This window comes from Calonectris borealis, chromosome 3, assembly GCF_964195595.1.
Source record: "Calonectris borealis chromosome 3, bCalBor7.hap1.2, whole genome shotgun sequence".
Taxonomy (NCBI): Eukaryota; Metazoa; Chordata; class Aves; order Procellariiformes; family Procellariidae; genus Calonectris; species Calonectris borealis.
In genome coordinates this window covers 28,641,653-28,658,917 of record NC_134314.1, presented here as the reverse complement: position 1 = coordinate 28,658,917, position 17,265 = coordinate 28,641,653, and the positions used below count along the sequence as shown (strand labels likewise).

The window sequence follows — 17,265 nt, the reverse complement described above, 5'->3', positions numbered from 1 at the left end:
ATCACATTTCTGTTCAGCAATGCAGGACTTAGAAAACGTATCACTGAAACTTAGTTTCCTATTCTTACCCGGCATTTTTAACCACTGGTCCACACATAATCTTGCAGCTTCTGTGTCACTGTGTTCCCGAATAAATTCTAGTTCTTGCAACCCGTGAGCATATTGGGAATCAACTTTCTCCTGAAGGGGAAAATATATCAGGCAAGGTGGGGATCAAATTAAAAAAAAAAGTAATTCAAGATTAAGTATGTATACCAAAACTTACATGTGAGTCTCTAAAAACCTAAGGAAATAAAACCTACAAAAACCTAAGGCGGGGGGGGGAAGAAAATCTCACAACTTGACACTGACTTCTATATAACACAATAAAGATGGAATGTAACAGCAATAAAAAAAAAAATTAAAAAATTTTACTAATTTTTGTGCCCTAAATAAAAGCTACAGCTTAGGTCAATTAATTTACTTTTACTGCACCTACTGAAGTTTCTGAAGCATGTACATAACCAAGAAAATGTTTACGATTATAAGATTATAAAAAGAAACAAATAATAATGAAATTTAAGAAAAAAAAAAAGGCAACACAAAATGGTTACTGAAACCAAAGAGTCAATTTGTTCCACTGCCGAGGCAAAAAAAAAAAAGAAAAAGGGTAGTTTCACTTTGAAGAGTAATTTTAATTCTGCAGATTGCATTACCTGATGAGGAGTGGGGAGCCGCCCAGCAGGAAAATACTCATCATTAACAAAAGGAGTTTTTAGCCTTAATTCTCAGACTACTTTAAAAGCTACATAGCTATCTCTGACTCCACTTTACAGTCAAAAAACTCTATGTGCAGACATTAACAGATTGCCAAATTCTAAGTGGAAGAGACAGGAGAGGGATGTAGGCCTCCGGACTTCAAGGCTACCTTGGACTACATCTAACAGCCTTTTACTCTGTTGCATAGTGTATTGTAGACTATAACAAGCTGTAACTATAATACAATTATGTGACTTTAAAAGCCATTAAGAGTGTTCAGAAAATTAGGCTAGAAAGTCAGCATGTTCCACAAATATTGGATTTACATTTGTCCCCGTTGAATTTAATGAGATTCTTGTAAGCCCATTCCTCCAAACTGTCCAGGTCCCACTGATAGCAGCCCTACCCTCAAGCCTATTGACTGCACCTCCCAGTTTGTAATAAAAATTAAAAAATCAACGCTTTTCAAATGGCTGTACAATACAATTAATAGGATTCAACATTAAAATTATGCCTTACACATAGAAAATTTTATCCCATTATAAAATATTATTCGACACAGAGATTTAACGTTGCAAATGGCTTCCCAAAAATCTCAGACAAAAGCAGGTAGATAACTAGGTCTGCTGCATGGTGGTTTGTGGTAACTGTTACTTTTCAATTATTTAACCAGAATAATTGATGTTAAGGTCCCTCTGGTGTATATACAAACAAGAGAACAAGTTTTTGCCATTGGCTTGCATGAATTTAGGGTTTTTCCCCCCCTTAGGAACTGCAGTAAGACTAGCAAATTGATCAGTTAAAAGCCACTGAAGAGATAAAGTCCACATTGTGTTTCAAACAATGCCCCAGAAGCAAAAATCTCTAGTTGCTAGTTTCAGGTCTGTCTCAACAATCTTTTTATTTACTTAGTAGTGAAAACAAACACACTCATCATTACAAGGCCCGTATTATGCAATTCTACTGAAAAAAAAAACGTCCAATACCTTAAAGGCTTTGTTTTTCTCTTCTTTTTGCTGTTTCTCTACTTCAACATGGCGTGCCAGACGATCCAAGGTTGACGCAACTCGTTCTTTCTGATAGTCAATGTGATCTTTATGCCTAGTATTTCTCTACAATTGAAAAGTTAAACTTTTATTTGGTAATGGTTAAGTAACAGGCCTGGGAGTAGGCCAGATACATTTACAGGCTGGAGACTGGACACAATGACTTCTGAGGTCGCTAGTAAAGTGACATTTTTCTTCAACATACTTGCTAAAACCACTGAAAGCCAAATAAAAGTTCCAAGTCCATTTCAAGAAGGCAGAAAATGGCTCTGGAAAAAATGAACAGTTGGCATTCTTGCCTTCCACTCAACAGTACGTAAAAATCAAGACTTTAATGTTGGTTTATGTATTTATTACTTGTTAAAAATCCCTCTAACAAGCTTTTTGTGAAGAGTAACTGATGGGAAAAAATACAGGAGGCTAATTATTTTATTCAACCAAGAAGTCCCAAAATACATTACAACATACTCACGTGAACATAAGAACTGCTGTTAGGTTCTTCATCCTCACTACTTACAAGATCAATGCATTCAAGCACAGGTCTTAAAGGTCCTTCCTGAAAAAAAGTGTTAAAAACACAAATAAGCAAAAGCATTAAATTGTCTTCCTCAGAGATAAAATGTTGCATTAATTACAGCACATTGTCAGCATTAGCAATACCTGAAGGAGAATTTCACCAAGGTTTCAAGAGGGTGCATAGCAACTTTTCCACTTAGCAGACTAACCCACAAAATTGGTAAAACATGCAAATAAATAAGTATTCACAAATAATTAAAATATCAACTTAACATATAGATATCAACTAGGAAAAAAAAAATCAAATTAAAGTCTTGGCTTGCTTAATAACCTTATATTCTTCACCTTCTTCACTTAGATCTACATTTTTAAAGATACTGAACGTGCGCCATTAATTCCATGGTAATAGGGTAGCAGGCTGTTACCAAGAGAGGAACAGTCTTAGATTTCACTAAGCAATGCTAAATGGTTTTTTGGAGTTTGTTTTGGTTTTGTTTGTTTGTTTTTAAAAGACACAAATTAAATTCCAACTCCAAAAACTTGGTGGGTTTACCTTGGCTGGATGCCAGGTGCCCACCAAGCTGCTCTCTCACTCACCTCCTCAGCAGGATTGGGGGGAGAAAATAAGATGGGACAAAACTTGTAGGTCAAGATAAAGGCAGTTTAATAAAGCAAAAGCAAAGGCCGCACGCGGAAGCAAAGGAAAACAAAAGATTTATTCTCTACTTCCCATTAGCAGGCGATATCCAGCCACTTCCTGGGAAGTAGGGCTTCAGTACACATAGCAGTTGCTCCGGAAGACAAACATCGTAATAATAAATGCCCTCCCTCCCCCTTTCTTTTAGCTTTTATTGCTGAGCAGACATCACATGGTATGGAATATCCCTTTGGTCAGTTTGGGTCAGCTGTCCTGGCTATGTCCCCTCCCAAAATCTTGCCCACCCCCAGCCTACTGGTGAGGGGGGAGTTTTGGAGAGGCAGACTTGATGCTGTGGGAGCACTGCTCACCAGTAGCCAAAACACTGGTGTGTTATCAACTCCTTTCTAGCTACAAATACAAAGCACAGCACTATGAGGGCTGCTATGGGAAAATTAATTCCATCTCAGTCAGACCCAATACAAAAAGAAATTAAACTCCTCAGGCATTTCAAACATTAAGAAAGTGGGAAACGGTTTCGTACATACTTAAGCCCGAAGGCTACTCCTTTCTGAGCAGATATTCCATAAGCAGGTTACAAGTGTCTTCTCTGTACTGGAATCACAATGAGGGGGGAGATCATTTTATTTTAAAAGAAAACACGTTTCACCCATTCACACCACATACTCAAAAGCACAAAGACACATGTCCAAATAGTCTATCCAGCATTTGGTTGCAAAGATGCACATCCAGGAAGCCTGGTCAGGACTCCATGCAGCGATTCGGAGGACAAAGGACCCTGGCTATCAACAAGTACTTAGGTCTTCTCTATCCTTCCTAGCTTGGCAGCCATGTGCTTCTTTTGCATATTTCTGTTCTTTCGTCTCTCTCCATGCTGCCCCTCCTCTGTCACTAAAGGTTATTGATTGTTTTTGTTTCCTTAAGATGTCTTAAAGGCTCTAGCCCTGTTTTTTGTCTTCTGCAATCATCTTAATGGTTTAAGCCCTGATTTTAATTTGTGTGAATGCTGTCCCTTGCTTTCCTAATCCGAGTGTCTTCAGAAACTTCATGTAAATGGTCTGTGACCTCAATGACCTACTAGTCTAGGAAGTATCAACACCAATTGATTTACATGCCTTCGTATGCCTCCTTTTTTTCATTCTGTCTGGTTCTTCCACACACGTGCGCATGTGTGTACTCCCATTCACTCTCCATTCATACCAATTTTAACGTTTCTACTACAAGCTTCTGGTAGATAGCAGAACGTTGGCACAAACATGAAAAAGAAAATGGAGAAGAAAAATTAAAATCAGCAACCTAAACTGAGCACATAGGTCAGAAGATTCTTAAAGAAGATTTACAAAATCTCCATCCACACTCACTGCGACAAGAGTCTTCAGTTTTTAAAGGCAAAAAAGAACTATGTTCCCATAATCTGATGTCATGCAAAAAAACCCCTGTATCGTGCTACATTATTATCACATGCCAACTAAATAATCAGTATAATGAACACAAAACAGGATGAGTAAGTCTACATATACCAAACAAAAATACTCCTAGTGACCCTAACTCACATCCATGGTCACATGTGTACACAACTTCAGTGAGAGGCAAAGTTAACCAAAATCTCCACATGCCATAAAAAGTTTCCCATCCAAACTCTGAAAGTTATTATCTAACCTCAAACTAATTAAACCAAAAACAAAGATAGTTTAAGGTTTTGGTAGTGCGGGGGGAGGAGTGTGGTTGTTTTTTTTTTCTTTGAAGTCTGTACATGCAATGCCATCTACATCATATGACAAGAGTTTTTGACCGAACTGCAGCATCAGCCATTTGTCTGGCAATATTGCTGGCAGTTACCACAGAGCTGTTACATACATCAAAGGTATTCTTTATTTGTTAGAAAGTTAAGTTTTCCAGGCAGAAGAAGAACTTAGGATAGTCAGCAGACTGACTTCTTGAAGAGGTGCAGTACTACATCCACCATCTCTGCCATATATTTGGCAGTGCCCTCAAGATCTTAACCATCAACCAACTAGGGCAGGCTAGGAAAATTTATTGCCTCATAAGAAGTAGCGGAGAGAACAGCAGCATGCAATTCTCTCCGCTGTCCTTACTGCATCTCATTCTTTACATTCTTCCACCTTTCAAGGCTATAAAGCTGTTCAGCTGGCCAGGCATAACCAGTCCTCACTGTATCACTGGGGAGGAAGAGGGACGAGATATCGGACAGGTGACAAAAGCTTATATGAATCAAGCTGAAGGCCTTAAATTACCCCAAAAGAGTGCTTAACTTTTTATGATTAAATAAATAAAGAGAACATGGTTTTCTAAATGAAATCTTAAAAAAAACAAAACAAAACAAAAAAAAACGAACCCCCCCCAAAAACCCCCAAAATATTATAGATTTGCTTTTGTAGAAACTGACAACCTCTATAAACTTATAAGAAATTAAATCTTTATTAAACAACAGGCATTAGCAAGTAACAGTTCCAAGACACACTCAGATCACCTGACTGTCCAATCAGTTCAATAATGCGTTTTGAAACGTTCAACTCAGTAGCTAACAGCTGTAGCTTCTTCAAATGCAGCGATTTTTCTTATTTCTGGTTACTAACTCCCTAGGTTCAGCAACTAATTAAAAGTTAGGAGACTGATAGCTGAAAAGCAGAGTAACTTGCTTTCAAGCCAAGGAAGTTCTAGTGACCAGAACAGTAAATTCAATTTAACACAAGTAATATTACACTTGTTTAAATGTTGTTTGCATATAAGAAGCCTTCTTTTTTCCTTCCGAATTCTGTGCCTCTTACTACACAATTTTTGTGTACTACTTTTTCGGTTGCATTCCAATTTGAACACAAATGCAACATGGTAATTCTTTAAAATGACTCCTCAAAGATATACACCCTTATTTTCCACAAAAATAAAATGGGGGGCGGGTGGGGGGGAAAACCCCAAACCACCACACCATCTGCCTATATACACTCCTGAATAATAACGCAAGTCCCAAACATAGCATTTATTTAGGCTAGTTTGTGTTTCATTGGTTGGTAGTTTAATCTTTAGATGAAGATTAAAAACAAATACTGAAATTAAGAGTGTAAGGACTACAATCCTAGGTCCGATCAAGAACTCATCTGCACTACAAAAGATTATTTTGAGAAATTATAAGAACTGGGGAGAACAATATAAATCTATCCTAAGTATATCCACTCAGCAACTGCTTCAGTCAATATATGAGAAACCTTGATTGAAAGCCATCATTAAATGTCACAACACTGGGTTAGATCCATCCCAGCTGAGTGCCATTACATAGAAAAGACTCCAAATACTACTTCTGAAGGGACAGTGACTTCAGCCTGGGCTCATCCTGACAGCAGTGCTCCTCTCTGCCGAAAGGTGTTGATACCAAAATGAAAGCGGAAATTCAAAGCCTCTTTATTCAGTAGCCCAGGAGAGAAATCATTCTCATGGAGGGAGACTGAGTCTAGGACTACTCTCCCCTTTAAATGTTCACAGAGGCCTTCTGAGAATTTCATGCAAGCCATAGCTTCAGATTGACTTCCTGTATTTTTAACCTTGATGGGAGAAGTGGTGCCAGGTGAAACATATCCTTTTTCCAGCACAAGAGAACAGGTATTGCTGGCAAACATTCCCAATTAATACTCCAGTACCACATGGAGGGAAAGTTCTCAACAGCAGGAATTTAGCTTTTGGTCTGTTGGCTCATCTCCACGCAGGGTGAGCCCCAAAATGAAAGTTAAGAGACCTTTAATTACTTCATTTTTTCCAACTGGTTAAACTAAACAGTAACATAATGCAAAGATAGTGCCAACCCTGAGGAGTCCATCACTGTAGGAGAGTTAAGAAGCCAAGGATCAGTTAGCTTCATCCAACTCTCTGTATCTCCCCACAAGATGAACACCACCAGCTAAAAAGTACCTTGGCACAAAGAGCTTGAGATTACAGAAGAAACAACATGGACAAGCACTCAACGAACAGCTGGAAGTTGTGGCCTCTCTAGCTGACTATACTGGCATACTTGGCACCCAGAAAGCCATCAATGCTCAGTACTAAGATACGCTCAGTCTTCACATCTTATAAGCAGATCCTTCACATTCAAAAAACTTCAAAAAACCCAAACAAAAAACCCCCATGCTCCACTTCTCAATTACTTCTCTAAACAACCTTCGAAAGCCACTCTTCTCACCAACTAACAGCCACGCCACTAAGCAATAAACCAATGGCTAAATCACAGCTATTTTTGTTATTAGAAGAATTTCTAGGTTTTAATTGATAGAAAATTGTCTTTTGAGTCTCCAGGCAGCTGTGGTGTCTCTGCTGTTACTCATAGCTTTGGTTGAAAGCATTAAATCAAAAAACCTGTAATTTCACTATGCTATGCAAAATACCAATTGTAACAGTTTACATAATCAAATCTGTTTAATTGGTGGCTAGTAAAGATGGAGCCTCATACTCATCTCCAAGGACAGTTTCTTCTCAAGGAGTTCTGTGAAGCTCATTTTTAGTGCCTGCAGAAGTTTTCTCAAGAAGTCCTAAACTGTGGTCTCGCTTTCTTCCCCTCCCTTGTTTCAATCAATCTTTGGGTATAATCATGTAAACACACTAATTACCATGGAACAAGCTTACATTAAAATAAATTTTAAAAATCTGACACAAGTTGTGCTATTTGTGCTCTGAATCTTTGTCCCAGCAGATTTCCAACTTTAAGACTGCTGAGTAACTGACCAATGTTGTGAACCAATATGCACTTAGAAAGTTTTAATTTCTGTAACCTAGCAAATACAAAAATTCAAGTCCTTGGCTGACTTGGGTTGGGAGCAAAAATAGAAGTCCTGCTTCAGAGATGCTTTGTAACACCTCTACAATTTTATTCTGTTCCTGCTGTGATGCAACTGAAAGCCAGAGACATAAATACTTGAGTCTGTATATCTAATATTTAACACCTCAGAGGGAAAGGAAACAAAACATTTAAATGGTAACTACCGTGTTTCAGTAAATCACTTGATTTTGGTATATCCCAGGGCCAAGTGTTCTTCATTGGAAAACGAAAAACTTTACCTGTTCCTTAAGACCTCTGTAGGAACTCAAAGGCAATTGTTTTTAATGAATCAATTTTTCTAATATCATTGGTTCCCAAAATAGGCCAGAAGTCCTCTTCAGGTTTGAAATAAAAACATTCATTTGCAAGAAAGTAAGTGGCTGCTCCATTTCTTCCAGGACAGAAAGGGGCTGTATCTTTTGTTATGAAGTGCATAATGTTCCAAAACATTGTAAAAAGGAAAAGCTGCAAAGTATATGAATTATGTTTGTTTTTCCTGGATCTCAAATTGAAATCAATTTAGAGCTCATTATTGAATAAGCCAGGGCCTACAGAAGTATGTTTTCCTTTGAATTCAGACTTCTGAAATAAAAATCATCAATAGCGAAGAAAACTTGGCACAAATGTAACATTGCATCAGAAAATGAAAATAATTTTAAAATACATAAATCTTCAATTTTCTAGTTGAGTTTTATTTTGGATACTTAATCTTTATATTTACCTAACAAATGTTTACAGAAAATAAACACAGATATGCTCCTTAACACTGTTTGCCATTGTAACACAACAGAGGAGTCAGGAAGTATTTAAACACTTTATAAAACTATATATTATTTTGAGGTCCCATGTAGAGTAACAACGGTAAGAAAAGCCCCTGCCTAGGAAACCACCAACTTTATGAGTGCTAACTTATATTTTTTTAAAAGAGCTGCATAATGATGAGCCTATCTTTAAAGAAATTAGTCGGGGGGGGGGGAAGGGGAGGGGAGAGAGTGGATCGATACCATTAAAAAAAAACCAAAACACTTCAGGAGGAGTCCAATGCTTTCAGTGCAGACTGTGACAACTTGAATAATCTGTCTACTTAAGCGCTATAGTCCCCATTAAACCTGTGAATCTCTTCACTCTTGTCTTATCCTTTCCAAGGAAACAGAATGGGAGCCAGACCATCCTACCCTAGGAAATTAAGTCATTAGGAATAATGGCTTGCATTGTAGATTAAATTATATTTTTCTGCTGGTACGCAAAACTTAGAATTTAACGATTTTAAGTGGGCAAAATATGTTGTAATGCAGAATTAAAAGGTGGAAAATTATGGAAGAACAGTTGTAAGTTTCCTGAATGAGGGTGAATCTGACTATAAAAGCTCAAGAACTCTGGCAGCAGCAGAGATTGCTTTTGCTCCATCAAATGAGGACTTTTTGTCATAGTCCTACAGCAAGAACTCAAACACCCTAAGACAAGTTACTGAAATGGGGGGGGGGGGGGGGGGAACAACCAAAACCCCAAAACAATCCTGACAGCAAAAAAACACCCAACTTTCAAGAAAAAAAAAAAAAGAAAGAAAAACACAGAGATCACATGGCATACAACTATTTGTTTTCTATCAAAATGAGCACAGGTGAGATATCCAAGTGGCTTCTCTAATTCAATTTATACAGTACCACCTGGTGCACATGCAGAAAATAGCACTTGGATGATCAGGTAGCATTCTCACACATCATTTATGAAGTCTATACACTTCTAGTCATACACATTATTATATGGAAACGATGATCTAGAGCTAGCCAAACAGTTTAGAAATCCTTTTGCAAAGTCCAAGTTCACCCTTACTCAGAGGAGCAAATGGGAGATCCAAGGACACACTGCTGACATTAGGTGATGGCCAGGATCACACACCTTTCCCCTTGCATTCATCAATGACAACAGTGAGTTCCTCACCCCAAGATACCAATCCTGCACAAACAAGCCTAAGCACAGTCATCTTCCTGCATATAGCAGCCTCTCTCAGAAGCAATCATCACTGGGACCACAAAGGCTCCATATTATCCACAGGCGAAACCAAGAAAAAAAAGGTAGCAAAAGCGTTCATTTTAGTAAGTCTCCTTTCTTTCAATTACTGCTCTTAGTGCTCTAGCAGCCCTTCAATCATCACACATTCAAAACTATACTAGCTTCCTCATTCTTTGCCCAGTGTTTCAAGAAAATGAAGCTTATACAATCATACTACACAGGAACGCTTGTGTAGTGTATAATGAACTTTAAACTCATCGTCAATTTTGACCAAATCAACTAAAAGACCAAGAAGTCTCAGAGATAATAGACTACTTACAGTTTTCGCAAAAATATACATATCCCTTGAGCACCTAAATACCCCTACAGAAAAAGTCTGTACATTGAACTCAGGCTTTAAAGAAACACCATACAAAACAGAAAAAACCCATCTAGTTATTGTTCAGCGTTAAAAATGAGACAAATCCATAGGAAACCAGCCATTATTAGTCCTGGCATCAATTAACCACTTGATCTTATTCACATGACTTGTTCCTTAGGGAAAATCATCTTTCTGTTCTTGCATGCATCCCTGCAATCCAGCAACACTTCACTGATGATGGATTGAGGCCAGAACACAGGCAGCATGAAAAACATTCTGCTTTTCTTGGATATTCAACAGATATAAATGTCTTAAAGTTACATTCACATAAGCCACATAGTCAACATTAGACTAGGTGTTGTAGTGTAGCTATTATACAGTGCTTCACAATTTGAGAAGACTGTTTAAAGCCTCTAACCCATTATTTCCTTCCTCTTTTTTTAAAGAAAGTATAGTGGTTTTGACATTGTTTTGCAGAGCGAGCAGTGCTTTATTCCATTAACTTCAGTGGGATTATTCGTGAAGCAAAATGTTTCAGTATGTTTCCAGTTCAAGACCTACTTACTCCAACGAATTCAATCTCATCTTCACTTTCAGAAGTTGGCGATTTACTCTCGTGAATGTTGATAGAGCTATGTGACTCCATTATCTAAAGAGAAACAAACCAAAACATGCTTCATCATTTTATTTCGTAATTTTCTTTAACTACACATCTACAGTGACTTCTCATATACTTCATTGATCACTGTAATCCCCCACTTACCTGCTGGGATACTCAAGCCTCTATTCTCTCTATAGGACCAACTGACATCATCTTATACCCTTCCAAAGAAAGGGTAGATAAACCTTTAAGATAAACTTGTTATCTGCCACAAAGATTTACAAATTACGCTATTTTTAAATCTAAAAGTAACGCTTTCCATTGCAAAATAATCAAGATTATCAACACAGTACGCAAAGACCCCCTCCTATTTTATTGGGCTACTGAGAGCATATTTACAATAACAAACAGTATGTTTCCAGTTCAAGATCTACTTACTCTAACGAACTCAATCTCATCTTCGCTTTCAGAAGTTGGTGATTTACTCTCGTGAACGTTGATAGAGCTATGAGACTCCATTATCTAAAGAGAAACAAACCAAAACATGCTTCATCATTTTATTTCGTAATTTTCTTTAACTACACAGCATTTTCTGTTTTATGCCTACTTCGGCTTTACAGCCTATCTGCACTCAGCAAGCCTCTTTATATCATTCACTGACAATTACCAGTAATACCAGAATAAGTGATAACAATTGTGACTCAAACCACGTTACCATATTTTTCCAAATATGCAAAACGTGGCCTAATCTACAAAGCATCCCAAAACCCATACTCCTCCAGCAGCCAGGGCTACAGTGTACCGCCAGAGTTCAATAACATGCTTACGCCTAAAAACCTTAGCAAGAGGCAGACCGGAGCTCGAGCCTAACGGCGCTGTACTACCGCTAGAACACACGGGACGGTTTAGTAACAGACGCGGGGTGATTAGCAGCTACAGGCGTAGGCGTAATTAGCAGCTACAGGTATTTCTGATGCCTTTGGCCACTTTAGGACCACAGCAGAGCCAGAAGGCTGAGCTTCTTGCTTCAAAACAAGCGCCGTCCTGCCAAGCGGAAGATCTCCGTGAGCGGCGAGGAACCGCGGCCCGCCCGAAGGCGGCCCCGGCAGCCCGGACCCAGCGGGCGGCTTTGCTGACTCACGTTTCTCCATCCGCACGGACACCCCAGCCCCGCGACACACGGCCGCCAGGCCGCCCCGCCGCCACAGCGCGGGGTGGGCGGCGGATGAGGAAGCGGCGGCCTCGCCGGGCACCCGCTCCTCGCCCGGCCGCCCCGTGGGGCTTGGGTTGCTAAGCGACGGCGCCGCGCCCCTCATAAGGCCCCGGCCCCGCTCACCCCGCCGCCGCCAGCATCCGAGGGCACACCAACGCCCCGACCCAGCGCGCCTCCGCTTCCTCTTCAACCCGGGGGCGGCGGGGAGGGGAGAGGTGGGGCGGGAGCGCGGCACGGCTTGCCGGGATTTGTAGTTGCCGCCTGCTTCGCCTCGCTCCCCCTCCTCTTCCCCCATGGCAGGTGCCGGCGCTACCGCGACAACGCCATGGCTCACGCCCCGCCCCACCCCCGCGGCGGCGATTCGGGGCTCTTTCCTTCAATAACTTCCTGCCTCCCCTCTTCCGCCTTTAGCTGGTTTGCGGAGAGTTCCTGCTCAAAGGAGGAAAACCCACACGCCGCTTCCGGGGGAGGAGGAGGAGGAGGGTGGCGGCCATTGGGGCTGACAGTGGAGGGGGAGGGAAGGCGGGAAAATCGCCCCTCCGGGAGGAGGCCGCGCGAGCCCGGCCGTTAGCGCCGCGCTGGGGCGGCGGGGGCGGGCGCAGCGGGCAGTCGCTCCGGCTGGCAGCTGGGCGCAGCCCCCGCGTCGCTGTGCGTTTTCAGTCAGCCAGTTTTCAGTCCACCTCACTGCTTATCCAGCCCAGACATCAGCAGCTTGTCTGTGAGGATCTTACGGGAGACGGTGCCAAGGGCCTTGGTGAAGTCCAGGTAGACAATGTCCATTGCTCTCCCCTCGTTTACCGGGACAATCACTTCATCATAGAAGTTTATCAAGGTGGTCAAGCATGACTTCCCCTTGGTAATGCCATACTGACGACTCCTGATGATTTTCTTATCACTGAAGTGCCTGGAAAAGGTTTCCAGGATTAGCTGACCCATCACCTTCCCAGGGATCAAGGTGAGGCTGGCTGGCCTCATGCGTCCTCCTTCTTGCCCTTCTTGAAGATGGAGGTGACATTTGCTTTCCTCCAGTCTTCGGGCACCTCTCCTAGTCACCATGATCGATCAAAGACTATCGAGAGTGGCCTCGCAATGACATCTGCCAGCTCCCTCAGCACTCGTGGGTGCATCCCGTCAGGGCCCATAGACTTATGTATGCCCAGTTTGCTTAAGTATCCCCTGACCTGATACTCTTCCACCAAGGGTACATCTTCCTTGGTCCAGCCTTTCCCCCTGATTTCTGGTACCTGGGATTCCTGAAGGCCAGTCTTGCTAGAAAAGACTGAGGCAAAGAAGGCATTTAGTAACAGCCTTTTCCATGTCCTGTGTCACCAGGTCACCCGTCTCATTTAGCAATGGGCCCACATTTTCCCTAGCCTTCCTTTTGTCACCTGTGTACTTACAGAAGCCATTCTCGTCATCTTTGACATCCCTGGCTAGATCCAATTCCAGTTGGGCTTTAGCTTTCCTAACTTCATCCCTATATGCTTGAACAATGTTTCTGTATACCTCCCAGGTTACCCATCCTTGCTTCCACCCTTTGTATGCTTCCTTTCTGTGTTTGAGTTTGACCAGGAGGTCCTTGTTCATCTACACAGGCCTCCTGGCATTTTTGCCTGACTTCCTATTCGCTGGAATGAACTGCTCTTGAGTTTCTAGGAGGTGATCCTTAAATATTAACCAGCTTTCTTGGGCCCCTCTTTCCTCCAGGGCCTTATCCCATGGGAGTCTTCCAAGCAGATCTTTGAAGAGGCCAAAGTTCACCTTCCTGAAGTCCAGGGTTGTGAGCCTGCTTTTTACACTCCTCCCTCCCCCCAGGATCCTGAGCTCCACCATCTCATGGTCACTGCAGCCAAGGCTGCCTTTGAGCTTCACACTCCCAACAAGCCCCTCGTTGGTATGAGGTCCAGCAAAGCACTGCTCTTCATTGGTCCTTGTTGGCTCTTTTATGACTTGGAAGAGGAAGTTATCAGTGCACTCCAGGAACCTCCTGGATTGCTTATGCCCTCCCGTGTTGTCCCTCCAACTGATATCGGGGTGGTTGAAGTCGCCCATGAAGACCAGGGCTTGCAAACGTGAGGCTGCTCCTATCTGTCTACCTAATCCGCTTGTTTTCTCTGGTCAGGTGGCCTATAGCAGACACCCACTATAATGTCACCTTTACCTGTCCTCTCTTTAATCCTCCCCCATAAACTCTCATTCGGTTCCTCACCCATCCCCAGGCAGAGCTTGATGCGCTCCAACTGCTCTTTCACGTAAAGGGCAACTTCCCCTCCTTGTTTTTGTAGCCTGTCCTTCCTAAAGAACCAGTCTCCCTTCATTGTAACACTCCAGTCATGGATGCCATCCCACCACGTCTCTGTGATCCCAACAAGATTGTAGCCCTGCAACTGCACACAGGCTAACTCACCATGTTTATTCCCCACACTGCATGCATTAGTATACAGGCACTTCAGAGAGGCACCCCAGCATGTTGACTGCCTAGAAAGGGATTGGGGGATTTCTCCATCATGGTGCCTTGGAGGCATTCCCTTGCTTACATGCAAGTGCTGGAGGTGACCCCGCTTAAGCCCCATCTTGTTGATTTTGTGTTCCATTTCTGTCACATCACCCCATGCCCTTTGCTCTTCAACCATGTCCATCGCTCCCTCACAGGGCTGCTGGTTATTCTCTCCCTTCATTCTTAGTTTAAAGCCCTCCTTATGGTATTTAATGTCGGCATTAATTTAGTGCACTTATTTTTCTTGTAAACACCGAGTTACTATTACTAATGTTAGTTTTAAGCCTCCTTCCATATATGAATGAAAAAATAGCTTTATGATAAAGATAGACATACTGAGATGCTAGTTATATATACCAGTTATATACTCGTTAACAAATTTGTACAACTTAATCCCTATTGTTGGACTGCATAAACAACACTGATTTGAGCAGTTTTATTTCATTATTAAAATAATGGAAACCTGACTACCACTTGGAAAATGGAAGTCATTGTTGCTGCCTAAACTTTCATATTTTGCATTTATAACTTAAATTTGCTAACAGAACGTTGATAGCAGCCATTCTGTTTGTAGCTTGCATTTGCACTTAATTACTTTTGATTCTTGAGAATAGATAATATGAGGTGCAATAGTGTCGTGGTTTAACCTGGCAGGCAGCCAAATACCACGCAGCCGCTCACTCACTCCCCCCACCCCCAGCAGGACGGGGAGAGAATCGGAAGGGTAAGAGTGAGAAAAACTCGTGGGTTGAGATAAAGACAGTTTAATAGAACAGGGAAAAAAAGGGAAAATAATAATGATAATGATAATGATAAAATATACAAAATGAGTGATGCACAATGCAATTGCTCACCACCCGCGCTGACCGATAACCAAGTAGCGATCGGTACTTCCTGGATCACGCCTACCCTTCATATACTGAGCATGACGTCACATGGTATGGAATACCCCATTAGCCAGCTGGGCTGGCTGTCCTGATTATGTTCCCTCCCATCTTGTGTACCTAGCTCAGTCAGTAGGCACGGGAGCTGTCCTTGGACTAGGAGGGCAGTTAGCAACAACTGAAAACATCAGTGTGTTATCAACATTCTCCTCCTACGAAATCCAAAACACAGCACTAGGAAGAAATTTAACCCTATCCCAGCCGAAACCAGGACAAATAGTAACAAGTTACTAGAACAGCAAGGTGGCATTATTTTTCCAAACTCTGATACCCTATGAAAATGACACTCATTTTAATATGAATTTTTCAGCATTAATTCTTGTAAATGAGCAGGGGGTACTCACAGTCTGCTCTTCATGAGCTAAGATCTCTAAGTCCAAACCTCCAAATGAAGTCTGGGTATCATAGGATGTGGAAGCTGTTTCTGAGCAGACTATCTTTGTAAACTCAGTAATACTCTCTAGCAACTAATTCTGCATATTCATTATGTGCCCTTAATTATTTTATTTTATAGAATTTAAATGTATTTCAACACCCTTGTTTCTCTCCTTGTTCCTTAAAGTGAGTGAAACATGGCCTTTTTAACCATTGATTTCCCTCTTGTGTCAACATTGCATACTGCCACTTACTCTTGATCTAGAAAATTTAGATGTCTGGTGGTTTGGGTTTTTTTGACTCCTATCTATATACCTTAACAAGAGGAGACATGAACTTGACATGCATTAAAAACCCTGATTTATTCAATAGTATACTTTTTCAGTAAGTTTTTTATCCCATTCTTCACATATGTCAATATTCTTCTCTCCTTAGAAAGCAAGTGTTCTTACTAAGCAGTTCATAATAAACAATGACCAAATTAATTTCCATGGTAATCCTCAGATTCAGTCTAAAATGCAGTAATAGAAACAAATAGTTCAAATTATTAGTTTTAGTATTGCTTACCTTTTCAGTACTAAATCTCCAGCTACTAAATGCTGTACAGTCATATAGCTGTTAGGTTTTTCTGTAGTAGCTGTCAGTCTTCTCCAATTCTGAGTAATGCAAATAATGTGTCCTGTCACTCATGTCAGAAGTGACACCACACATTTACACATCACCAATTAATTTTGATTTTAGTGCAAATTTTGGGAGAAGCAGCATTGGACTGTTCTGCTCTCCTCTCCCTTTCTGTTACTTCTGAAGTTTCTAATCTGTGATTAGTCTTCAGTTTTGTGTTCTCAAGAGTTTGTGAGGGTCACTTTGGAAAACCAGTTGTATCTTCTTCCTTTTTGGTCATACTGCAAGGAATATGGCTTTTCTGTTAACTGTGTAGTTGTGTAAAAGCTATTTATCTTTTACCCAGTGGGATAACATCAGTCCTATACTTTAGGAGAGAGGAAGGAACCAGCTCTTTGTAGCTTGCTCCCTCTGGTAAAACATTTACCTTTTACCCTTTGGTAAAACATTAAAATGTCACCTTCTCTATATTGCTCTTTTTGTCCAGAACACCCATCTCTCTCCCTGGCCCATGCCTGGGCGTAGGCCCCTCACCCAACCACAAAAATCCTCCTTTATTCTTTGTGGTGAGCTGCCAGCCCCACTGGTTCTCCTTTGACAACTTACCGAGTCAGCAGAATAGAAAAGCACGTAGCACAGCGTGATCTGCAGCGCTGCACCAGTGACAGGGACAGCAGCTGCTCGTGTTTGGCTCCGTGTACCTGCCCAAGTGCTTCTACACCTCCCAAACAGCAGAACAGCTGCAACTGTGCAATATCAGCTGTGACAACATTAAGGTTAGAGGTCCAACCCCTTCCCCAGCTAAAAATTAGGAGCTTTACAGGAGCTAGCTTCAGAACAGTTATTAAAGAAAAAGAGGG

General features: G+C 41.4%; 1 protein-coding gene across 1 annotated transcript in view; it reads right to left on the bottom strand.

Moving 5' to 3' along the window:
* Positions 1-12,371, bottom strand: part of ZNF451 (zinc finger protein 451) — a 41,769-nt gene extending 29,398 nt beyond the window's left edge. Inside the window, exons 1-6 of the mRNA XM_075145258.1 lie at positions 12,092-12,371; positions 11,194-11,277; positions 10,720-10,803; positions 2,257-2,340; positions 1,725-1,850; positions 69-180 (exon numbers count right to left, since the gene is read on the bottom strand). Of these exons, the coding sequence (XP_075001359.1) occupies positions 69-180; positions 1,725-1,850; positions 2,257-2,340; positions 10,720-10,803; positions 11,194-11,274 (487 nt within the window). The 5' untranslated portion in view covers positions 11,275-11,277; positions 12,092-12,371. The remainder of the gene's footprint in view (positions 1-68; positions 181-1,724; positions 1,851-2,256; positions 2,341-10,719; positions 10,804-11,193; positions 11,278-12,091) is intronic.
* Between the last annotated feature and the right edge of the window lie 4,894 nt (positions 12,372-17,265).